This window comes from Pristiophorus japonicus, chromosome 1, assembly GCF_044704955.1.
Source record: "Pristiophorus japonicus isolate sPriJap1 chromosome 1, sPriJap1.hap1, whole genome shotgun sequence".
In the NCBI taxonomy this organism is placed as follows: Eukaryota; Metazoa; Chordata; class Chondrichthyes; family Pristiophoridae; genus Pristiophorus; species Pristiophorus japonicus.
The window spans coordinates 534,554,698-534,580,178 of NC_091977.1; the positions used below are offsets into that span (position 1 = coordinate 534,554,698).

The window sequence follows — 25,481 nt, forward strand, 5'->3', positions numbered from 1 at the left end:
GGGAGAAGAGGGAGAGGGAGAGGGAGGGGAGGGAGAGGGAGGGAAGGGAGAGGGAGGGGATGGAGAGGGAGGGGGTAAGGGAGGGGAGAGGGAGTGGAGGGAGAGGGAGGGGAGGGAGAGGGAGGGGGAGAGGGAGGGGTAAGGGAGGGGAGGGGAGGGAGGAGAGGAAGGGGAGGGGGAGAGGGAGGGGTAAGGGAGGGGAAGGGAGGGAGAGGGAGGGGGAGGGAAGGGAGGGAGAGGGAGAGGGAGGAGAGGGAGGGGTAAGGGAGTGGAGGGGAGGGAGAGGGAGGGGAGGGAGAGGGAGAGGAAGGTGAGGGAGGGGAGGGAGAGGGAGGGGGAGGGGTAAGGGAGTGGAGGAGAGGGAGGGGAGGGAAAGGGAGAGGAAGGAGAGGGAGGAGAGGGAGCGGGAGGGGGCGAGGGAGGGGTAAGGGAGGGGAGGGGAAGGTAGAGGGAGGGCAGGGGAGGTAGAGGAAGGGGAGGGGGAGGGAGGGGGCGAGGGAGAGGAGGGGAGGGAGGGAAAGAGAGGGAGAACCTCCACATAGCTGAAGTCCCTCATCCCTGGCACCATTCTGGTTAATCCCCTCTGCACCCTCGCCTCGGCCTTGACATCCTTCCTAAAGTGCGGTGCCCAGAATACGACACAATACTGCATCTGGGGCCGAACCAGTGATTTATAAAGGCTTGACATAACTTCCTTGCTTTTGTTCTCTATGCCTATATTTATAACGGCAAGGATTCCATCTGCTTTTTTTTTTAACAGCCATCTCAACTGGTTCTGCCACCATCATACATTTGTGTACATATACCCCCACGTCTCTCTGTTCGTGCATCCCCTTTAAAATTGCATCATTTAGTTTTGACGAAGGGTCGCCAACCTGAAACGTTAACTCTGTTTCTCTCTCCACAGATGCTGTCTGACCTGCTGAGCAATTCCAGCATTTTCTGTTTTTATTTCAGGTTTCCTGCATCTGCAGTATTTTACCCTTTAGTTTAGATTGCCTCTCCTCAGTCTTTCCGCCAAAACGCATCACCTCTCACTTCTCTGCATCTGCCATGTCTCTGCCCAATTCACCAGTCTGTCTACGTCCTCCTTACGTCTGTTACCACCCTTCTTGATAAAATGCAACATCCCCACCGACACCTGGGAGTCCCTGGCCAAAGACCGCCCTAAGTGGAGGAAGTGCATCCGGGAGGGCGCTGAGCACCTCGAGTCTCGTCGCCAAGAGCACGCAGAAACCAAGCGTAGGCAACGGAAAGAGCGTGCGGCAAACCTGTCCCACCCACCCTTTCTCTCAACGACTATCTGTCCCACCTGTGACAGGGACAGTGGTTCCCGTATTGGACTGTTCAGTCACCTAAGAACTCATTCTAAGGATGGAAGCAAGTCTTCCTCGATCCCGAGGGACTGTCTCTGATGATGATGAGTACCCTTCTGACTGTTTATTATATTACTAAGTTGTGTGTCATCTGCAAACTTTGAAATTATGCCCTCTATACCCATGTCCAGGTCATTAACTTATATATAGCAAAAAGAACTGTGGTCTAAATTCTGACTCCTGTATAACTCACTCCAGTCTGAAAAACCCACCGTTTACCGCCACACTCTGCTTTCTGACCTGTAGCCCACTGGCTCTGATTTTGCGAAGAAGTCTATTATGTGGCATTTTGTCAAACGGCTTGTGAAAGTCCATAGACACCACATCCACCGCACTACCCTCATCCACCTTCTTCATTAGTTCATCAAGAAACTCAATCAAGTTAGTCAAACACAATTGGCCTTTACCAAATCTGTGATGGATATCATTGATGAACCCATGTTTTTCCAAGTGTCAATTAATTTTGTCACAGATAGCTGTCTCTAACGCTAGGGTCATTGTCCTTGACGTTATGTTGACTGCCTTGCAATTATTGCTTTATCCTTCTCCAGACATTACAGATAAATTGGGCCATTAACAGAGAGAGAGAAACTAAAATCCATTTCAATGTTGTAAAACTCTACTGGTCTCATTTCCCGACGGAAAAAAGTGCAGAACACCAGTTGTAGTAATGAAGGTGATTGTGCAGAATTACACAACAGAAAAACTTGTATTTATATAGCGCCGTTAACATCCCAAAGCGTTTCACCGAAGCGTTATTAAACTAAATTTGCCACTGCGCCACATAAGAAAATATTAGGACAGGTGATCAAAAGCTTGGTCAAGGAGGTAGGTTTTAAGTCATGTCTTATAGGAGGAGACAGAGGTGGAGAGGTTTAGGGTGGGAATTCCAGAGCTTAGGGCCCAGGCAGCAAAAGACACAGTCACCAATTAAAATCAAGGATGCTCAAGAGGCCAGCATCAGGGTATGGTACCATAGTGGGTATGTTACTGGACCAGTAATCCCGAGGCCTGGACTGATGATCCAGAGACACAAGTTCAAATCCCACCACGGCAGCTGGGGAATTTAAATTCAGTTAATTAGATAAATCTGGAATTAAAAAGCTAGTATCAGTAATGGTAACCATGAAACTACTGGATTATTGTAAAAACCCATCTGGTCACTAATGTCCTTTAGGGAATGAAACATATAAAAAATAGGTGCAGGAGTAGGCCATTCGGCCCTTTGAGCCTGCACCACCATTCAATAAGATCATGGCTGATCATTCCCTCAGAACCCCTTTCCTGCTTTCTCTCCATACCCTTGATCCCTTTAGCCGTAAGGGCCACATCTAACTCCCTTTTGAATATATCAAACGAACTGGACTCAACAACTTCCTGTGGTCGAGAATTCCACAGGTTCACAATTCTCTGGGTGAAAAAGTTTCTCCTCATCACGGTCCTAAATGGCTTACCCCTTATCCTTAGACTGTGACCCCTGTTTCTGGACTTCCCCAACATCGGGAACATTCTTCCTGCATCTAACCTGTCCAGTCCCGTCAGAATTTTATAAGTTTCTATGAGATCCCCTCTCATTCTTCTAAATTCCAGTGAGTATAAGCCTAGTCGATCCAGTCTTTCCTCATATGTCAGTCCTGCCATCCCGGGAATTAGTCTGGTGAACCTTCGCTGCACTCCCTCAATAGCAAGAATGTCCTTCCTCAGATTAAGAAATAGAAACATAGAAACATAGAAACATAGAAAATAGGTGCAGGAGTAGGCCATTCAGCCCTTCTAGCCTGCACCGCCATTCAATAAGTTCATGGCTGAACATGCAACTTCAGTACCCCATTCCTGCTTTCTCGCCATACCCCTTGATCCCCCGAGTAGTAAGGACTTCATCTAATTCCCTTTTGAATATATTTAGTGAATTGGCCTCAACTACTTTCTGTGGTAGAGAATTCCACAGGTTCACCACTCTCTGGGTGAAGAAGTTTCTCCTAATCTCGGTCCTAAATGGCTTACCCCTTATCCTTAGACTGTGACCCCTGGTTCTGGACTTCCCCAACATTGGGAACATTCTTCCTGCATCTAACCTGTCTAAACCCGTCAGAATTTTAAACGTCTCTATGAGGTCCCCTCTCATTCTTCTGAATTCCAGTGAATACAAGCCCAGTTGATCCAGTCTTTCTTGATAGGTCAGTCCCACCATCCCGGGAATCAGTCTGGTGAACCTTCGCTGCACTCCCTCAATAGCAAGAATGTCCTTCCTCAAGTTAGGAGACCAAAACTGTACACAATACTCCAGGTGTGGCCTCACCAAGGTCCTGTACAACTGTAGCAACACCTCCCTGCCCCTGTACTCAAATCCCCTTGCTATGAAGGCCAACATGCCATTTGCTTTCTTAACCGCCTGCTGTATCTGCATGCCATCCTTCAATGACTGATGTACCATGACACCCAGATCTCGTTGCACCTCCCCTTTTCCTAATCTGTCATCATTCAGATAATAGTCTGACTCTCTGTTTTTACCACCAAAGTGGATAACCTCACATTTATCTACATTATACTTCATCTGCCATGCATTTGCCCACTCACCTAACCTATCCAAGTCACTCTTCAGCCTCATAGCATCCTCCTCGCAGCTCACACTGCCACCCAACTTAGTGTCATCCGCAAATTTGGAGAGACTACATTTAATCCCCTCGTCTAAATCATTAATGTACAATGTAAACAGCTGGGGCCCCAGCACAGAACCTTGCGGTACCCCACTAGTCACTGCCTGCCATTCTGAAAAGTACCCATTTACTCCTACTCTTTGCTTCCTGTCTGACAACCAGTTCTCAATCCACGTCAGCACACTACCCCCAATCCCATGTGCTTTAACTTTGCATATTAATCTCTTGTGTGGGACCTTGTCGAAAGCCTTCTGAAAGTCCAAATATACCACAACAACTGGTTCTCCCTTGCCCACTTTACTGGAAACATCCTCAAAAAATTCCAGAAGGTTTGTCAAGCATGATTTCCCTTTCACAAATCCATGCTGACTTGGACCTATCATGTCACCATTTTCCAAATGCGCTGCTATGACATCCTTAATAATTGATTCCATCATTTTACCCACTACTGATGTCAGGCTGACCGGTCTATAATTCCCTGTTATCTCCCCCTCCTTTTTTAAAAAGTGGGGTTACATTGGCTACCCTCCACTCGATAGGAACTGATCCAGAGTCAAATCTGCCGTCTTTACCCGGTCTGGGTCTATATGTGACTCCAGACTCACAGCAATGTGGTTGACTCTTAACTGCCCTCTGACATGGCCCAGCGCGACACTTAGTTACACCAAACCGCTACGACAGAATCAACACTGTGGGAGCACCTTCACCATACGGACTGCAGCGGTTCAAGGCGGCGGCTCACCACCACCTTCCCGAGGGCAATTAGGGATGGGCAATAAATGCCGACCTTGCCATCGATGCCCACATCCCGTGAATGAATACATAAATACAACATTTTAAAGGAGTGCAGAGATCTCAGAGGGTTGTGGGGCTGGAGGAGATTACGGAGATAGAGCAGATATGTAAAGGTATGCAATTTATCAGAAGGGGCATACCTCATATTTTTCAAGTGTAGGAATGTTGTCGTTAACATCCAAGATCCTGATCTGAGCATTTGCTTCTGAACATAATCCTGTCGCATCACCGTTCATATCACGACCTTCTACAGTCAGCGTATATAGATCCTGGGTCTAAATCAGGACAAAAAGCATATTTAAAAAAAAAATTACAATATTCGCTTTTTTGAAATTTCGGAATCACTTTCCGAATATATATCCAGTTAACGCCCGTCATACTTTCAGGGTAAGGGGCCGATGATTTAGGACTGATTAAGAAAAAAAGGAGAAAAGGGGAGTAAAATATGGCCTACTCCTGCTGCTATTTCTTTTGTCCTTACGTTCTCCCTCTGATTCCTTTGCGGGCCGCACGACCCCTTTAATGGGCTATGCGGCCCGCTCAGAATTCCGGTCGCTCCCTTGAAATACTGGTGAGCTGGCTGCACGGGACTTCCAAAGTGCTGTACGGCCGCACGGCTTAAAGGGAACATTGCCACTGAGCTAGAACTTTGTCTTGGGTCTCGAGTGCAAAATGCGTGGTATAGAATCGGTCGCTCGTTGTACCGCCCCCCCTCCTCCTCCGCCTCCCCCTCCCGATATTCAGTTCCATCGACTTCAATATCGGGCCGGGCGTATAACAGGTCCGCCCCACCAAGATATGGCCGACTCCTGCTCCTATTTCTTATGTAAGACCAATTTTAGCCCCGGCAGCCATTTTTTAGGTTCTTAATGGACAATTCCACGAGTCCTTGCTGGTGGTGGGCGTAACGTTATGCATCTGTAAGGCTGCTCACAGGTTTGTCGAGCTGTTGCATTGTGATTGGGCTTAGCCTCACAAGACTCAATAAAACCCCATCCAGTTGGGTCTAGGTCATCTACGATGAGGTATGCAGTTGTGAGCCTAGTGGATGAACTGGTAATGTGTAGTATGATTGTTAAACCTTTGTCAATAAACCGACTAGTTCTTAAGAGTAATGTGTTGCTGTGAATTCTTGAACAAAGAACCCTCAAAGCCAATATGTTACAAGCGGGAAGTCAGCGAGAATTGGAAACGCCGGCACAACTCGGCCACAGTTCTCCCTCCATTAGCCGGCCAAATAGCCTCTTTAGTATCAAGTTGCTTTATCGAGCTACACAATTTGTAAGTTCGGCCGAAGCGTACTCTCCAAAGTAAATTAATGGCACAAACCTCTCTGTCTAAGTTCGTTGTCATCGTTCTGATTTCTCCGTTGGACTTTGCAAAGAAAAAATCGTTCATTCCCTGGGATCGAATTCTGTAGGCGACTTGAGCATTTTTACCGATGTCTCTGTCTGTCGCGTTTAGTTTGAGCACCATGGTACCTAGCATCAATAGAATGACAATTGTACTCGTTCAGTTGGAGATCTTTCGGCTGAATGGCAAAAAGAAAGCAGCTTGCGCTCAGCTTCTCTGAAGGGTCAGCCGTGGCTCAGTGGGCAGCACCCTCGCCTCTGAGTCAGAAGGTTCAAGTCCCACTCCAGGGACTTGAGCACAAAAATCTAGGCTGACACTCCAGCGCAGTATTGAGGGAGTGCTGCACTGTCGGAGGTGCCGTCTTTCGGATGAGAGGTTAAACCGAGGACTGCCCTGTCAGGTGGATGTAAAAGACCCCAGGGCATTATTTCGAAGAAGAGTAGGGGGGAGTTATCCCCGGTGTCGTGGGGCCAATATTTATCCCTCAATCAACATCACAAAAAAAAACAAGATGATCTGGGTCATTATCACATCGCTGTGCGCAAATAGGCTGTGGCATTTCCCATATTACAACAGTGACTACGCTCCAAAAATAAATGTAAGCCTCTCTTTCTGAAATGTTTACAAGGCACTTTAGGGGAAAAAAACTTGCATTTACGTAGAGCCATTAACGTTGCAAAATGTCCCAAGGCGCCTGAAAAAAAAAGCCAAAGAGTGGAATTTTGCTCAAGAGTCTACCTCAACCCCCGCGGTGGTAAAGAATTGGGGTGTGCGCGCCTTGCTCCCAGTGGTGGGCAATTTCGGCCAACCCAAAGACGGCAAATGGGATAATCAAGAATGGAATAAGACAAGAAATTAGCCGAGCCGTTATGCTGTTCGCTGGGCCACTTCAGAGGGCAGTTAAGAGTCACTCACATTGCTGTGGGTCTGGAGTTACATAGAGGCCAGACCGGGTAAGGACGGCAGATTTCCTTCCCTCAAGGACTTCATTGAACCAGATGGATTTTTACAACAGTCTGATAATTCCGTGGTCACCATTGCTGATACTAGCTTATGTATTCCAAATTTATTTAATTAACTGAATTTAAATTCCCCAGCTGCAGTGGTGGGATCATTAGCCTCTCATCATCATAGGCAGTCCCTCGGAACCGAGGAAGACTTGCTTCCACTCTAAAAGTGAGTTCTCAGTTGGCTGTACCGTCCAATACGGGAATTACAGTCTCTGTCACAGGTGGGACAGACAGCGGTTGAGGGAAAGGGAGGGTGGGACTGGTTTGCCGCACGCTCCTTCCGCTGCCTGCGCTTGCTTTCTGCATGCTCTCGGCGACGAGACTCGAGGTGCTCAGCGCCCTCCCCGATGCACTTCCTCCACTTAGGGCGGTCTTTGGCCAGGGATTCCCAGGTGTCGGTGGGGATGTTGCATTTTATCAGGGAGGCTTTGAAGGTGTCCTTGTAACGTTTCCTCTGCCCACCTGGGGCTCGCTTGCCGTGAAGGAGCTCCGAGTAGAGCGCTTGCTTTGTGAGTCTCGTGTCTGACATGCGGACAATGCGGCCCGCCCAACGGAGCTGGTTGAGTGTGGTCAGTGTTTCGATGCTGGGGATGTTGGCCTAGTCGAGGACGCTAATGTTGGTGCGTCTGTCCTCCCAGGGGATTTGTAGGATTTTGCGGAGACATCGTTGGTGGTATTTCTCCAGCGATTTGAGATGTCTCCGCAAGCTCCTACAAATTAGCCTCTATTACTAGTCCAGTAACATAATCCCCATGCTACCCTATGTTATTAACTATAAGAAAAGCACATAAATCTTACCAAGTGGAGACAATTCTTCAACGCTCCCTTGAAATACTTGTTGTGTGAATACTGGGGCGTTATCATTTATATCCAGAACTTCAATTATGAGCGAAAGGGTTTTCTCTACATTTTGACCGTTGGAGTTTATGGCTTGACCCATTAGCTGAAATAGATATAAAAATGCTCAGTTAGATAATACGAGAGATGTAATTTATATATCCACGGCCAATCTTTATCCTTCAGCCAACATCACCATTATCTGATCATCGTGGGGAGGTATTACTGCAGTTGTACAGGGCCTTGGTGAGGCCACACCTTGAGTATTGTGTGCAGTTTTGGTCTCCTAATCTGAGGAAGGACATTCTTGCTATTGAGGGAGTGCAGCCAAGGTTCACCAGACTGATTCCCGGGATGGCAGGACTGACATATGAAGAAAGACTGGATCGACTGGGCTTATATTCGCTGGAATTCAGAAGAATGAGAGGGGATCTCATAGAAACATATAAAATTCTGATGGGACGGGACAGGTTAGATGAAGGAAGAATGTTCCCGATGTTGGGGAAGTCCAGAACCAGGGGTCACAGTCTAAGGGTAAGGGGTAAGCCATTTAGGACCGAGATGAGGAGAAACTTCTTCACTCAGAGAATTGTGAACCTGTGAAATTCTCTACCGCAGAGAGTTGTTGTGGCCAGTTCATTCGATATATTCAAAAGGGAGTTAGATGTGGCCCTTACGGCTAAAGGGATCAAAGGGTATGGAGAGAAGGCAGGAATGGGGTACTGAGGTTGCATGATCAGCCATGATCATATTGAATGGCGGTGCAGGCTCAAAGGGCTGAATGGCCTACTCCTGCACCTATTTTCTATGCTTCTATGTTTCTATGTCACATTGCTATTTGTGGGAGCTTGCTGTGCGCAAATTACTGAATGATGTTGGTGTGTTTATCCTTGAACGTTCTCGCGCTGCAAATTAGCTCAAAGGTTTTGTAGAAGGACTGTGGGTCAACACGAACAAATTGGTGACTGTAATCCTGCAGAGCTTGAACATGAAAGGTGACTTACTGTGAAAAATGGGTTTAGTTCGCGATCCACCATCCCTGTAATATTTAATTCACCGGTACGTTTATCCATCACAAACATATTGGTCGGTGGTCTGTCAGCCCCTGGTCCTGAAATGGTGTAGATTAAATTCTGATTGATTTCGAAGTCTGACCTAATCTAAGAGAAGAAATGATAAAAAAAAAGACATTTCATTTTCATGGACCTAACTACAATAGATGATTGTATTCATTCTCTAACAGAGGAATTGTGTTCATTGTATTTGTCACACACAATTCTCCGGGTACTTGCAATACTTCGAATCAGAGAATCTTATAGCACAGAAGGAGGCCGTTTGGCCCATCCTGCCTGTGCCGGCTCTGTGGTACAGCTAGCCAATTAGTGCCAGTGCCCTGCTCTATCCCCATAGTCCTGCACTTTTTCCCTTTCATTTATCCAATTCCTTTTTGAAGGTTACTTTTGAATCTGCTCCCACCGCCCTTTCAGGCAGCGCGTTCCAGATCACAACAACTCGCTGCGTAAATACACTCTCCTCATCCTCCCCCACGCTCCCCCCACCCCCCCCCCCCCCGCCCACAGTTTCTCTTGTCAGTTATTGTAAATCGGTGTCCTCTGGTCACAGATCCTCCTGCCCCTGGAAACATCATCATCATCATAGGCAGTCCCTCGGAATCGAGGAAAACTTGCTTCCACTCTGCAAATGAGTCCTGAGGTGGCTGAACAGTCCAATACAAGAACCACAGTCCCTGTCACAGGTGGGACAGACAGTGGTTGAGGGACAGGGTGGGTGGGACAGGTTTGCCGCACGCTCCTTCCGCTGGCTGCGCTTGCTTTCTGCATGCTCTCGGCGACGAGACTCGAGGTGCTCAGCGCCCTCCCGGATGCTCTTCCTCCACTTAGGGCGGTCTTTGGCCAGGGACTCCCAGGTGTCGGTGGGGATGTTGCACTTTATCAGGGAGGCTTTGAGGGTGTCCTTGTAACGTTTCCTCTGCCCACCTTTGGCTCGTTTGCCGTGAAGGAGTTCCGAGTAGAGCGCTTGCTTTGGGAGTCTCGTGTCTGGTATGCGGCCTGCCCAGCGGAGCTGGTCAAGTGTGGTCAGTGCTTCGATGCTGGGGATGTTGGCCTGGTCGAGGATGCTAATGTTGGTGCATCTGTCCTCCCAGGGGATTTGTAGGATCTTGCGGAGACATCGTTGGTGGTATTTCTCCAGCGACTTGAGGTGTCTACTGTACATGGTCCATGTCTCTGAGCCATACAGGAGGGCGGGTATTACTACAGCCCTGTTGACCATGAGCTGGCCTGACTTCTCCACTTTGCAATATCGAATTTTGGTGAGAGGGCCTAATATAGAAGCTAGACCCCCTCATTAACTTTCATGAGGCCTGTATTAGGTGGCTGCTCATTTAAAACTGAGATGAGGAGAAATTTCTTCTCTCAGAGGGTTGTAAATCTGTGGAATTCTCTGCCTCAGAGAGCTGTGGAGGCTGGGTCATTGAATATATTTAAGGTGAAGAAAGACTGATGTTTGAGCGATAAGGGAGTAAAGGGTTATGGGGAGCAGGCAGGGAAGTGGAGCTGAGTCCAGGATCAGATCAGCCATGATCTTATTGAATGGCGGAGCAGGCTCGAGGGGCCAAATGGCCGACTCCTGCTCCTATTTTTTATGTTCTTAACATCTGAAAAATTGCATGATCCTACAATTGGCTATCATTGAAGAATGAGAGGTGATCTTATCGAAACGTATATGAGGGGGCTTGACAAGGTGTTCTTATTATCGTGCCTGTTTTACACCTACAAACGAGGATAATAATGTCTTACATATTTTCATTTTTGTGAGGCAAATGTCACTTACAACAGCGATCGGATTGTGCATTGGTGGTTCGTGCTCCCGTACAGCGACTGGTGGAATAATCCATTCTCTCTTCTGCCGTTTTAAGTGTTTTGGAAAATGGATGATGGGAGGCTTTCCTTTGATAACCTTCAAAAACAATGAAAAGGAACGTCAGAGAATCATAGAAACTTACGGCACTGAAGGGGAGCCGTCTGCACCCTTGCCTTCTCAAGGGCAACATGGGATGGGCAATAAATGTTAGGCCTTGCCCGCACGCCCACATCCTGTGCGGGAATATTAATAAAAATATCAGGCCGTTTGCCTCATTTCGAAGGTTAGTTCCGTGAGCGAGCTTTGAGTGAACAAAGTACTGCTGTAGAATTCAGAGCCGGGCCTGCCCAGAACCTGCACCACTCATCGTCAACTCATTTTACAGAGAAGCCCCTCAACAGGCATCAGATCAGGCCCCTCATTAGTATATGGCAGGGGCCGAATGCCTCTTTTAGGTGGCCACCCGAGTCGCCTGAAAAAATGGTGTCGGCCAATTTAGGAGTGGCCCGGGTTCACACGCAGAATGGTCACGGGCCATCCCACTCTCAGCTTATAAACCTATGAACAACGACGGAAAGGCAAAGAGCACCCAGCCCAACCAGTCCGCCTCACCACAACTGCGACACCCCTTATACTGAAAACATTCTACATTCCACCCCAACCGGAGCCATGTGATCTCCTGGGAGAGGCAAAAACCAGATTTAAAAACCCTATTTTAATTTAGGACAGAGATGAGGAAGAATTTCTTCACTCAGAGGGTTGTGAATATTTGGAATTCTCTACCCCAGGGGGCTGTGGATGCTTGACAAATGGGTGCAATGGATACCAAATTCGAACCCCTTACATCCACACTTATCTTGCTACCTGGCTACGTAAACTTGTCAGCCTGTACTTACACCTCCCCTCTAGTGGGGGCGCTGTAACACCTTAGCTTTGTATATTCCAACTCCTCACCGCTCTCCATCGCCCTGAGGGGTTCAGACAAGAATGTTCCAGAGTTATTTTTCCCTGGGTTTTCTCCCCCTTTTTTTTTGCCTCTTGCATAAAAACATAAAAACATAAGAATTAGGAGCAGGAGTCGGCCATGCGGCCCCTCGAGCCTGCCCTGCTGTTCAATAAGATCTTTGACCCCAATTCCACTTTCCTGCCCGATCCCCACATCGCTTGATTCCCCGAGAGTCCAAACATCTAGCGATCTCTGTCTTGAATATACTCAGAGACTCAGCGTCCACAGCTCTCTGGGGTAGAGAATTCCAAAGATTCACAACCCTCTGAGTGAAGAAGTTCCTCCTCATCTCTGTCCTAAACTAAAATAGGGTTTTTAATCTGGTTTTTGCCTCTCCCAGGAGATCACATGGCTCCGAGTTGGGGTGGAGTGTAGAATGTTTTCAGTGTAAGGGGTGTCGCAGTTGTGGTGTGACGGACTGGTTGGGCTGGGTGCTCTTTGCCTTTCCGTCGTTGTTCATGGGTTTATATGTAACCTTCAGGGCTGCTGACCGAGGGCCGTGCGGCTCTTTGTCGGCCGGCGCGGACACAATGGGCCAAAATGGCCCCCTTCTGCGCTGTAAATTTCTATGTTTCTATGTTTCTAAATGGCCGACCACTTATCCTGAATCTGTGCCCCCCCCTGGTTCTAGACTCCCCAGCCCAGGGGAAACAACCTCTCAGCACCTACCCTGTCAATCCCCCTCAGTATCTTATATGTTTCAATGAGATCACCTCTCATTCTTCTAAACTCCAGAGAGTCTAGGCCCAATCTACACAATCTCTCTTCCTCGGACAACCCTCTCATCCTTCTAGTGAACCTTCATTGCACAGCCTCTTAAGACAAGTACAGCTTTCCTTAGATAAGGAGACTAAGATTATGCAAAGTACTCCAAAGGAATGCCCACCTTGAAGAAGATTTGCCCTTCCACCAGACGGGATTTTCGTTTGTCTCTTTTACCTTGTTCATCTTCTTTGCTTTCTGTTTCCTGTCTCGTGTTTGATCCTAACTTGTGCTATTTCCATCTCAATTCAGCCCATCATCCATTTTGTCTCTCAAATCTCTTCTGCCTTCCACCCTATCACTGACCTTCCCTTTTGTTCTTTCCTCCCCTTCCCCCTTTCAGGGATGCGAGCACTTCCTTAAGAATCTATTACATTTCGAACCATTGCCAGTCTTGTCAAAGGGTCATCGACCTGAAATGTTAACTCTGTTACTGCCTGACCCGCTGAGATTTCCAGCATTTTCTGTTTCTATGTCAAAGTCCTCCAGGTGTGGTCTCACCCAGGCCCTGTACAGTTGTAGCAAGACTTCCTTACTCTTGTACTCCAACCCCCTTTGCAATAAAGGCCAAATTGCCATTTGCCTTCCTAATTGTTTGCTGTCGCTGCAGACCCACTCTCCGTGTTTCTTGTGAGGTGTGAGACAAGAAGCCATATCACAAAAAAATCTGCTTCAATTTTGTGAAAAATAGTTTTTAAACTTTCCAGAACTTCTAAAGAAAAAGTAAAAACTACACAATGGAATCTAAAGAAGCATTTAAAATGACAGTAAGTTCAAGTCCTGTCTTATTTTTGCTCCTGTCGGCTGCTGCACATAAGAATTGACATTGCAGTCCACATATTGATCTTAAATGCAAGTATGAAGAGTGTAAATGTATTGGCTTCATGAATTCTTTGCTTAAGAATTCATAGCATAGAAACATAGAAACATATAAATAGGTGCAGGGGTAGGCCATTCGACCCTTCGAGCCTGCACCACCATTCAATAAGATCATTCACCTCAGTACCCCATTCCTGCTTTCTCTCCATACCTCTTGATCCCTTTAGCCGTCAGGGCCATATCTAACTCCCTCTGTAATAGAAACATAGAAACATAGGAAATAGGTGCAGGAGTAGGCCATTCGGCCCTTCTAGCCTGCACCGCCATTCAATGAGTTCATGGCTGAACATGCAACTTCAGTACCCCATTCCTGCTTTCTCGATAGAAACATATCCAATGAACTGGCATCAACAACTCTCTGCGGTAGGGAATTCCACAGGTTAACAACTCTCTGAGTGAAGAAGTTTCTCCTCGTCTCAGTCCGAAATGGCTTACCCCTTATCCTTAGACTGTGACCCCTGGTTCTGGACTTCCCCAACATCGGGAATAGCAACACATTGCTATTAAGAACAAGTTGGTTTATTAACAAAGGTTTAACAATCACATTACCAGTTCATCCACTAGGCTCACAACTGCATAGCTCACCGTGGATGACCTAGACCCAACTGGCTGGGGTTTTATTGAGTCTTGTGAACATCACGTGACTGGCTAAGCCACTCACAATGCAACAGCTCTACAAGTATTTTGGTAAAACGTTAATTCAAGTGGCCCCTTTTGTAAGGGCACAAAAAAACACAAATTAAGTTAACAACCATTAAAGGGAACTCCAGAACTATTTTGAGTTATACCTGTAAATCAAGTGTAATACAAGTGCCCCCTTATTAAAGGGGCACTAAACCGACAAATAAACAAATTAAACTTTGGACATTACATGGTTCAAATTAAAATTTGGTTGCTGGGGGTGATGATGCACTCCAGTCCCTCCGGCGCCCACCTCTCGCGGAAGGCCGTGAGCGTACCGGTGGACACTGCGTGCTCCATCTCCAGGGACACCCTGTCTCGGATGCAACCGTGCAAGAGAGGCAGGCAGTCGGGCTGAACGACCCCCTCGACCGCCCGCTGCCTGAACCAGTTAATGGCCTCCTTGGCCAGGCCCAGGAGCAGTCCTACGAGGAGGCCTTCCGACCTGCCCACTCCCCTCCACACCGGAGGTATGGGACTGAAAGGGAGCACGACAAATCTGTGAGCATACTCACAGGTACCTACATTACGATGGAGAAAGGTCAACTTAGAAGCTTGGAAGGAAGTGAGAGACGCATTGTGGAAAAGAATGGGAGGGGATGGTAGAATTGGCTATTTGTGTGTATGATTACAAGAACGTTTCCATTTGTGTCTGGGGTAGAACGTATAAAGAATGATATTATTAGTTATAAAAATGATCCAACTTATACTTGATCAAACTCACAAATAAGTTTTATTTAAAGACATTTCTTACCTCATTTTTTAAATGGTTTGCTGAAGAGATTAAATGGATTTTCACTTTCCATTTCTCATGCGTTTTCAAGTCCTTTGCCAACACTTTGAAGTCATAAGTTGAGTCAATGTTTTGCGTATGAATTACATATATAACGCCATTGGAATGGATTCCGAAATTTTTATCATTGGTACTTAACCTAATGTGTTCTCCCAAATTGCAGTCATGAAATTCCACTGGAATTTAAAAAAAAATACATATACATAAGAACATAGAATTAGGAGCAGGAGTAGGCCATACAACCCCTCGAGCCTGCTCCGCCATTCAATAAGATCACGGCTGATCTTCGACCTCAACTCCACTTTCCCGCCCGATCTCCATATCGCTTGAGATCCCCCAGAGTCCAAAAATCTATCGATCTCAGCCTTTAATATGCTCAACGACTGAGCCTCCACAGCCCCCTGGGGTAGAGAATTCCAAAGAGTCACCACCCTCTGAGTGAAGAGATTTCTCCTCATCTCAGTCTCAAATGGCCAGCCCCTTACCCTGAGACTGTGACCCCTGGTTCTAGACTCACCAGCCCGGGGGAAACATCCTCCCTGCATCTACCCTGTCAAGTCCTCGAAGAATTTTATGTGTTTCAATGAGATCACCTCTCATTCTTCTAAACTCTGGAGCGAATAGGCTCAATCTACTCAATTTCTCCTCATAGGACATCCCTCTCATCCTGGGGAATCCATCTAGAGATGTTGAGTCCAGGAGGCCCATGTTGGTGCTTATGCTCTGCATAAACAGTTGTCCTAAACTTATGTTCATTCCCTGTTCCCGTGTCACATAATTCCCCATTTCCTTCAACCATCTGTCTAGCTTGTCCTTAAATGGTCTTTTCTTCAATCCTTAACTTTGGTAGTGAATTCCACAGCCACTCAAACCTCTGTGTAAAACAATTTACAACTGGCTGCACTGGGATTTCAACTCATAACCTCTGCGTTGCCAATCCAGTACAATAACCACTCGGCTAGGATTTATTTTTTATATTCAACCACAGGGATGTGGGTGTCGCTGGCAAGGCTGGCATTTATTGCCCATCCCTAATTGGCCCTTGGGAAGGTGGTGGTGAACCGCCTTCTGGAACCGCTGCAGTCCGTGTGGTGAAGGTGCTCCCACAGTGCTGTCAGGGAGGGAGTTCCAATTTTTTGACCCAGCGACGATGAAGGAACGGCCGATATATTTCCAAGTCAGGATGGTGTGTGACTGGGAGGGGAACGTGGAGGTGGTGGTGTTCCCATGCGCCTGCTGCCCTCGTCCTTCTAGGCGGTAGAGGTCGCGGGTTTGGGAGGTGCTGCCGAAGAAGCCTTGGCGAGTTGCTGCAGTGCATCTTGTAGATGGTACACACTGCAGCCACGGTGCGCCGGTGGTGGAGGGAGTGAATGTTGAAGGTGGTGGATGGGGTACTGATCAAGCGGACTGCTTTGTCCTGGATGGTATCGAGCTTCTCGAGTGTTGTTGGAGCTGCACTCATCCAGGCAAGTGGAGAGTGTTCCATCACACTCCTGACTTGTGCCTTGTAGATGGTGGAAAGGCTTTGGGGAGTCAGGAGGTGAGACACTCGCCGCAGAATACCCAGACTCTGACCTGCTCTTGTTGCACCCAATGGTGCCCTGCAGCACTGATCTGTCGGGCGTTGCGGGGTCCCTGGAAGGACCCCTCACCTGCATGGATTCATCAACAACACCACCAACCTGATTTATATAGCACTAATTCGACTGTACAATGGAAGAGACATTATATTACTATATTTCTTGCTTGAGTACCGATAGCAAAAAGCCCATTCTGTTAAACTGCAATGCAAGAAAACAGAGATAGAAGGCAGCAGATTTATACACACACCAAAAACATCAGTTATATCAGTCTTAAACTAAAGGAATTGTTGTAACTATGGATATCACAGGCATGGCCTACCTGTAAGAACATGCTCCCCATTGAAGATCCGTGGTGGAACCACTGCCTCAAAACTTTTTTGGGAAAATCTTTTCTTGCAGCATTGCCCCGTCTGGGAATAGACCTGGAATAAGACAACAGATATATACATTTTCAATGAATAATTATATTCCGAAACTTTGATTTCAAAACATGTGTTGATAGCGTGCACTGAAAAATAAGCAAGACTGGCATTTATATAGCGCCTTTCACAACCACCGGACGTCCCAAAGCGCTTTACAGCCAATGCAGCACTTATGGAACGTAGTTGCTGTTGCAATGTGGGAAATGCAGCAATCAATTTGTGCACAGTAAGCTCACACAAACAGCAATGTGATAATCTGTTTTTGTTATGTTGATTGAGGGATAAATATTGGCCCAGGACACCAGGGTTAACGCCCCTGCGCTTCTTCGAAATAGTGGCCAAGGGATTTTTTACGTCCACCTGAGAGGGCAGACGGGGCCTCGGTTTAACGTCTCATCCGAAAGACGGCACCTCCGACAGTGCAACGCTCCCTCAGTACTGCCCCTCCGACAGTGCGGTGCTCCCTCAGTACTGCCCCTCCGACAGTGCGGTGCTCCCTCAGTACTGCCCCTCCGACAGTGTGGCATTCCCTCAGTACTGCCCCTCCGACAATGCAGCGCTCCCTCAGTACTGCCCCTCCGACAGTGCGGCGTTTTACTACATCAACGGCGCTACATAAACGCAAGTTGTTGTTGTTGAATGACGGGTAGCTCTACAACAACTGGTGGCGGCCACAAAATGTTGGCGATGTACGACAGCACCGATTAAACCCATAGATGCGATGCAAGCTGCAGCTGCTAGAATCGTAGAACGATACAGCACAGAAGGAGGCCGCACTCCAAAAAGTTCTTCATGGGCTGTAAAGTGCAGGGAGAAATGGTGGATTCATGACTGGCGCCTCCATCAAAAAAAAAACAAATGCACCTGAGCACAACCAAACATTAAAAATAAGGCAGTTTCTTTCAAAGAGAGTGAATGAAATATTTTCATTTTTAAGAAAGACTTGCATTTCTATAGCACCTTGCATGACCCAAAGCGCTTGACAGCCAATTAAGTGCTTTTGATGTGTTGTCACTGTGAGAAATGCGGCAGCCAATTTGCGCACAGCAAGCTCCCACAAACAGCAACGTGATAATGACCAGATAATCTGTTTTAGTGATGTTGATTGAGGGATAAATATTGGCCCCAGGACACCCGGGATAACTCCCCTGCTCTTCTTTGAAATAGTGCCATGGGATCTTTTACATCCACCTGAGGGAGCAGACGGGGCCTCGGTTTAACGTCTCACCTGAAAGACGATACGTCCGACAGTGCGGCACTCCCTCAGTACTGCCCCTCCGACAGTGCGGCCCTCCCTCAGTACTGCCTCTCCGACAGTGCGGCGCTCCCTCAGTACTGCCCCTCCGACAGTGCGGCGCTCCCTCAGTACTGCCCCTCCGACAGTGCGGCCCTCCCTCAGTACTGCCCCTCCGACAGTGCGGCGCTCCCTCAGTACTGCCCCTCCGACAGTGCGGCCCTCCCTCAGTACTGCCTCTCCGACAGTGCGGCGCTCCCTCAGTACTGCCCCTCCGACAGTGCGGCACTCCCTCAGTACTGCCCCTCCGACAGTGCGGCGCTCCCTCAGTACTGCCTCTCCGACAGTGCGGCGCTCCCTCAGTACTGCCCCTCCGACAGTGCGGCGCTCCCTCAGTACTGCCCCTCCGACAGTGCGGCGCTCCCTCAGTACTGCCTCTCCGACAGTGCAGCGCTCCCTCAGTACTGCCCCTCCGACAGTGCGGCACTCCTTCAGTACTGCCCCTCCGACAGTGCGGCCCTCCCTCAGTACTGCCCCTCCGACAGTGCGGCACTCCTTCAGTACTGCCCCTCCGACAGTGCGGCCCTCCCTCAGTACTGCCTCTCCGACAGTGCGGCGCTCCCTCAGTACTGCCCCTCCGACAGGGCGGCCCTCCCTCAGTACTGCCCCTCCGACAGTGCGGCGCTCCCTCAGTACTGCCCCTCCAACAGTGCGGCGCTCCCTCATTACTGCCCCTCTGACACTGCGGCACTCCTTCAGTACTGCCCCTCCGACAGTGCGGCCCTCCCTCAGTACTGCCTCTCCGACAGTGCGGCGCTCCCTCAGTACTGCCCCTCCGACAGTGCGGCCCTCCCTCAGTACTGCCCCTCCGACAGAGCGGCCCTCCCTCAGTACTGCCCCTCTGACACTGCGGCACTCTTTCAGTAATGCCCCTCCGACAGAGCGGCCCTCCCTCAGTACTGCCCCTCCGACAGCGCGGCGCTCCCTCAGTACTGCCCCTCCGACAGTGCGGCGCTCCCTCAGTACTGCCTCTCCGACAGTGCGCCGCTCCCTCAGTACTGCCCCTCCGACAGTGCGGCGCTCCCTCAGTATTGCCCCTCCGACAGTGCGGCGCTCCCTCAGTACTGCACTGGAGTGTCAGCTTAGATTTATGTGCTCAAGTCCCTGGAGTGGGACTTGAACCTGCAACCTACTGACTCCGAGATAAGGGTACCACCCACTGGGCCACCACTGAGGTAGGTCTATTACAAACCTATGACAATGTTTGACATGTATGTTCTGTAAAACAAATCCTCCGACACAAGTATCGCTCTTCCTCATGATACAGGATGCTTTTCTTGTCACTTTGCTCTGACAGTTTTTTCCCCCTCTCCCCTCCTGAAGGAAGCATTCTTCCTCCCTGGAGTAGTATTGCACAGCAACTGGTCTTCCTCCTCTCCCACACCCAAGTGGTCATGTTTTAATGGGTGAGCCATAACAATGAAATTCGGAGAGCTATTCGATTCGGCGTGGTCGGCGGGGGCAAGGGGCAGTCCCATTCAGCCCTCACCCACCATCCACACATATAAGGAGGTCATGCTTGAACTGTATAGGCCGTAGCTGGAGTACTGCGCGCAGTTGTGGTCACCGCATTACAGGATTGCACTGGAGAGGGTGCAGAGGAGATTTATGAGGCTGTTGCCAGGACTGGAGAATTTTAGCCATGAGGAAAGATTGGATAAGCTGGGGTTGTTTTCTTTGGAACAGAGGAGGCTGAGGGGAGACCTGATTGAGGTATATAAAATTATAAGGGGCCTGGATAGAGTGGATAGGAAGGACTGGTTTCCCTTGGCAGAGAGGTCAACAACCAGGGGGCATAGAGTTAAAGTAATTGGTAGAATTGGAGTGGAGTTGAGGAGAACATTCTTCACCCAGAGGGTGGTGGGGGTCTGGAACTCACTGCCTGAAAGGGTGGTAGAGGCAGAAACCCTCACCACATTTAAAAAGTACTTGGATATGCACTTGAAGTGTCGTAACCTGTAGGGCTACGGACCTAGAGCTGGAACGTGGGATTAGGCCGGATAGCTCTTGGTCGGCCGGCACAGACACGATAGGCCAAAATGGCCTCCTTCTGTGTTGTAAACTTCTCCAACTCTTTATAAACTTTCAGGATGAGTCACTGGAAAATGTCCTGGCGTGGGAATCGTCGGCAATTTTTCAATCCCTGCCACCACAGTTTTTGGCTGTAATTGGTCAGCCGAGCACAGACTAGGAATTGAGCTATTGGTCATCGAGACAAACCTCCTGCCTCCTCGTGGTAAAAACAGCAACTCGCATTTGAAAAGTGCCTTTAATGTAGTGAAACGTCCCAGGGTGCTTCTCAGGAGCGATTAGCAAACAGAAATTTGACACCGAGCCATGTGAGGAGATATTGGACAGGCGACCCAAAGGCTTGGTCAAAGAGGTCGGTTCTAAGGAGCGCCTCAAAGGAGGAAAGAGAGAGGCGGAGAGGTTTAGGGAGGGAGTTCCAGAGCTTTGGCCTCAGGCAGCTGAAGGCATGGCCGCCGATGGTGGAGCGATTATAATCAGGGATGTGTAAGAGGCCAGAATCATCAAACAAAATTTGACACAAAGCCACATAAGGAGATAATGGGACAGATGACCCGAAAACTAGGTCAAAGAGGGGTGGGGTTTTAAGGAGCGTCTTTAGGGAGGAGAGAGAGCGAGCAGAGAGGTTGAGGGAGTGAATTCCAGAGTTTCCGGGTCTGGGCGGTTGAAGGCACAGCCGCCAATGGTGGAGTGAGTAAAACCTAATGCACTTTTAAAATCCCTCAAAAAGAAAATTCGAATTTGTGGCTCAGATCTGGGGCAGGTGTGGGGGCGGGGTGTGGGGGTGGGGGAAACAGGGACGGAAGTAAAGGATGCAATCAGCTCCCTCGAAGTACTATAAGGCTAAGCCTCAATATGATTAAAGAGGGAGAAATTTCCTGCATAAGTCACAACTGGCTGACATAAGAACATAAGAATTATAAGCACATAAGAAATAGGAGCAGGAGCAGGCCATACGGCCTCTCGAGCCTGCTCCGCCATTTAATACGATCATGGCTGATCCGATCATGGACTCAGATCCACTTCCCCGCCCGCTCCCCATAACCCCTTATTCCCTTATTGGTTAAGAAACTGTCTATCTCTGTCTTAAATATATTCAATGTCCCAGCTTCCACAGCTCTCTGAGGCAGCGAATTCCACAGATTCACGACTCTCTGAGAGAAGAAATTCCTCCTCATCTCAGTTTTAAATGGGCGGCCCCTTATTCTAAGATTATGCCCTCTAGTTCTACTCTCCCCTATTAGGAGCAGGAGTAGGCCATTCGGCCCCTCGAGCCTGCTCCGCCATTAAGATCATGACTGACCTTCGACCTCATCTCCACTTACCTGCACTATCCCCATATCCCTCGATTCCCTTAATATCCAAAAATCTTGCGGGGGGCGGGGGTTGCGGGGGAGAGATAATACCAATTTCACATTGCTTCTAAATTGTTGCCTTTAATATTACACAGAAAACAATGTCATTATTCATATACGTTCAACTGAACCCCTCCCTCTACAAAATGCCTCCTTAAATCCAGAATTTGCAATCGTGTCAGTGAAACATTACAAGTAAGTTTCAGGGCAGGAATGCCACTCATAGCATCGCCTCCAATTACAGGCGTGCTCAAATCCACATTCTTTTCTGGTTTTAAATGGAACACAGCGCCCAAGAAACATTCAGAACACATAAGCAGAACAAAGAACAATCGTTTCACCCCTGCCTCAACCCTGGGAAACAATCCTTTCAAGAAGACCTCGAGAGTGGCGTCTGTTACATTAGAGGAGGTTTGACAATCAGTAAAGCCAGCGCGATAGATCACAACCCGCACTGGTTTTATTTTTTAAGGAGTAAAGGAATGGATTATCATTAGCAAGTCAATAATAAGCCTGACTCCAGGTTTTTTTTTTTAAAAAAGCAATTCTACTGAGAAAGTGCCATTAATAAAATATAAATTAAATGTTAAAAACAACGAAGCGAAATGATGGGACAAATTTAAAAGTTTGCAGGGAGGGGCAAAGGAACTGCCCCCAAACTCCTGAAGTTCTCACCATAAAGAGAAAGAAGTAGAGGATATTTCTCCTCGTAGTCCAAGCCATGTCTGCTGTTTCCTTCTCTCTCTCTCTCCCTAGTCCTCTTCCCAACCTTGTTGCCGAGGACCTGTACACCAGAGCAGCGAGTTGTCCCCCAAATTGCGGTCCTGTCGTCTGAAACCTTCACCTGTCAAGAGCAAGCAGGCAAATGTCCTGGGGAACGAGACTGGCTGAGGTTTTAGAAATGGATCGGATTCGTGCCTTGCCCTGCCCTGGGGGCGAGGTGTTTAAGATGTTTAGTTTCTGCATACACACACACACACACACACAGAGTAATATGATGAACTCAGGTACAGTAGGAACCGCCCTTGGTAACCTCAAATTAAAACCCTTAGCAACCCAGAAAGCCTAAGGCCACACTGCCAGATACTAACTGCAATAAAGGGGGGGGGGGGAAATTCTATAGCGAGCAACTAGCCGATTAGTTTTTGTTAGCTGAATAATGTCAATAGTCCTATTGCGCTCCAAGTTTCTACAGATGGTTGCCAAGAGTGTCCTGGGATCTGTAGGGATCTAAACACAGGTGAAAAAACCGTAGGGCATTAAAAACAAATTGTGTCTTTATGCTTTATGCTTATTAGTTCATCATTATAGGCAGTCCCTCGGAATCGAGGATGACTTGCTTCCACTCTTAACATGAGTCCTTAGGTGGCTGAACAGTCCAATACAAGAACCACTGTCCCTGTCACAGGTGGGACAGACAGTGGTTGGAGGAAAGGGTGGGTGGGACAGGTTTGCCGCACGCTCCTTCCGCTGCCTGCGCTTGGTTTCTGCACGCTCTCGGCGACGAGACTCGAGGTGCTCAGCGCCCTCTCGGATGCTCTTCCTCCACTTAGGGCGGTCTTTGGCCAGGGACTCCCAGGTGTCAGTGGGGATGTTGCACTTTATCAGGGAGGCTTTGAGGGTGTCCTTGAAATGTTTCCTCAGCCCACCTTTGGCTCGTTTGCCATGAACGAGGTCCGAGTAGAGTGCTTGCTTTGGGAGTCTCGTGTCTGGTATGTGGACAATGTGGCCCGCCCAACGGAGCTGATCAAGTGTGGTCACTTAATCACAGGTGAAAAAACTGTTGGGGCATTAAAAACAAATTGTGTCTTTCTTTCCCATTTTCTTTATGTTTATTAGTTACAAAAATATTGGAGATGGTTGAGAGATAAATGTTGGTCCTACGAATGTTTAGCATAAGGCCCATGCTTTCGTACGCCTCAGTAAATACGTAAATCCTACAAATCCACTGGGAGGACAGATGCACCAACATTAGGGTCCTTGACCAGGCCAAGCATCCCCAGCATCGAAGCACTGACCACACTCGATCAGCTCCGCTGGGCAGGCCACATAGTCCACATGCCAGACACGAGACACACTACTTGGAACTCCTTCACGGCAAACAGGCAGTGGAAATGTTTCAAGGACACCCTCAAAGCCTCCCTGATAAAGTGCAACATCCCCACTGACACCTGGGAGTCCCTGGCCAAAGACCGCCCTAAGTGGAGGAAGTGCATCCGGGAGGGCGCTGAGCACCTCGAGTCTCATCGCCGAGAGCATGCAGAAATCAAGCGCAGGCAGCGGAAGGAGCATGCGGCAAACCAGACTCCCCACCCACCCTTTCCTTCAACCACTGTCTGTCCCACCTGTGACAGGGACTGTGGTTCCCGTATTGGACTGTTCGGCCACCTAAGGACTCAGGTTAAGAATGGAAGCAAGTCTTCCTCGACTCCGAGGGACTGCCCATGATGATGATGGAATATATCGACTATGTGCTGGAGTTCAGCCTCTGTATGTGCGCAGACGCAGGCGTCGTCCACGTACTGTAGCTCGACGACAGAGGTTGGGGTGGTCTTGGACCTGGCCTGGAGACGGTGAAGGTTGAACAGGTTCCCACTGGTTCTGTAGTTTAGTTCCACTCCAGCGGGGAGCTTGTTGACTGTGAGGTGGAGTATGGCGGCGAGGGAGATTGAGAAGAGGGTCGGGGCGATGACGTAGCCCTGTTTGACCCCGGTCCGGACGTGGATTGGGTCTGTAATGGATCCGTTGGTCAGGATCACGGTAAGGACACCGGGGAAAACTGCCCCCTGCACACCCCTCCCCCCCTCCCCCCCGCGCTCTTCTTCCAATAGTGGCCATGGGATCTTTCACATTAACCTGAGAGGGCAGACGAGGCCTCGGTTTAACATCTCATCCAATGGTGCATGGGTATTTGACTGGATGGGTCATTTGGAAAGCAGGAGGTCATGTGATGAAACCTCCTGACATACGTTCAACCGGAATTGGCAATCCCAGTTCCATACGACCAAAAAGTTAATCAGTGCTTTCTCTTTTCCGATGTTGGAAGAGCTGTGGTATATTCCCAGCATAATCTCATTCTTTGTTGTCAGAACCACAACTTAGGTGAGGAGGGGCTTGTGGTTCTCGTCGACTCAAATCCCATTCCTTTCTCTTAGAAAGAAAGAAGAAAGAATTTGCATTCATCATTATAGGCAGTCTCTCGAAATTGAGGAAGACTTGCTTCCACTCCAAAGCAAGTATATCCTTTCTTAAATATGGAAACCCAAACTGTATGCAGCATTCCAGGTGTGGCCTCACCAAAACCCTATATAACTGTAACAAGACTTCACTGCTTTTATACTTCATGAATCAAGATGCAGTTTCATTGAGATGATACAAAGATAGGTGGGAAATCATCATTGAAATCCAGGAAGACTTGCTTCCACTCCAAAAGTGACTGAACAGTCCAATACGAGAACCACAGTCTCTGTCACAGGTGGGACAGACAGTGGTTGAAGGAAAGGGAGGGTGGGACTGGTTTGCCGCACGCTCCTTCCGCTGCCTGCGCTTGCTTTCTGCACGCTCTCGGCGACGAGACTCGAGGTGCTCAGCGCCCTCCCGGATGCACTTCCTCCACTTAGGGCGGTCTTTGGCCAGGGACTCCCAGGTGTCGGTGGGGATGTTGCACTTTATCAGGGAGGCTTTGAGGGTGTCCTTGTAACGTCTCCTCTGCCCACCTGCTTGCCGTGTAGGAGTTCCGAGTAGAGCGCTTGCTTTGGGAGTCTTGT

At 48.6% G+C, this 25,481-nt stretch overlaps 1 protein-coding gene across 1 annotated transcript in view; it reads right to left on the reverse strand.

The window, feature by feature from the left end:
• LOC139260808 (desmoglein-2-like) overlaps positions 1–22,648 on the reverse strand; it is a 52,086-nt gene extending 29,438 nt beyond the window's left edge. Inside the window, exons 1-8 of the mRNA XM_070877036.1 lie at positions 22,390–22,648; positions 16,935–17,037; positions 14,994–15,208; positions 10,882–11,007; positions 9,033–9,188; positions 7,990–8,134; positions 6,158–6,309; positions 4,969–5,103 (exon numbers count right to left, since the gene is read on the reverse strand). Coding sequence (XP_070733137.1) covers positions 4,969–5,103; positions 6,158–6,309; positions 7,990–8,134; positions 9,033–9,188; positions 10,882–11,007; positions 14,994–15,208; positions 16,935–17,037; positions 22,390–22,437 — 1,080 coding nt within the window. The 5' untranslated portion in view covers positions 22,438–22,648. The remainder of the gene's footprint in view (positions 1–4,968; positions 5,104–6,157; positions 6,310–7,989; positions 8,135–9,032; positions 9,189–10,881; positions 11,008–14,993; positions 15,209–16,934; positions 17,038–22,389) is intronic.
• Positions 22,649–25,481: the final 2,833 nt, after the last annotated feature.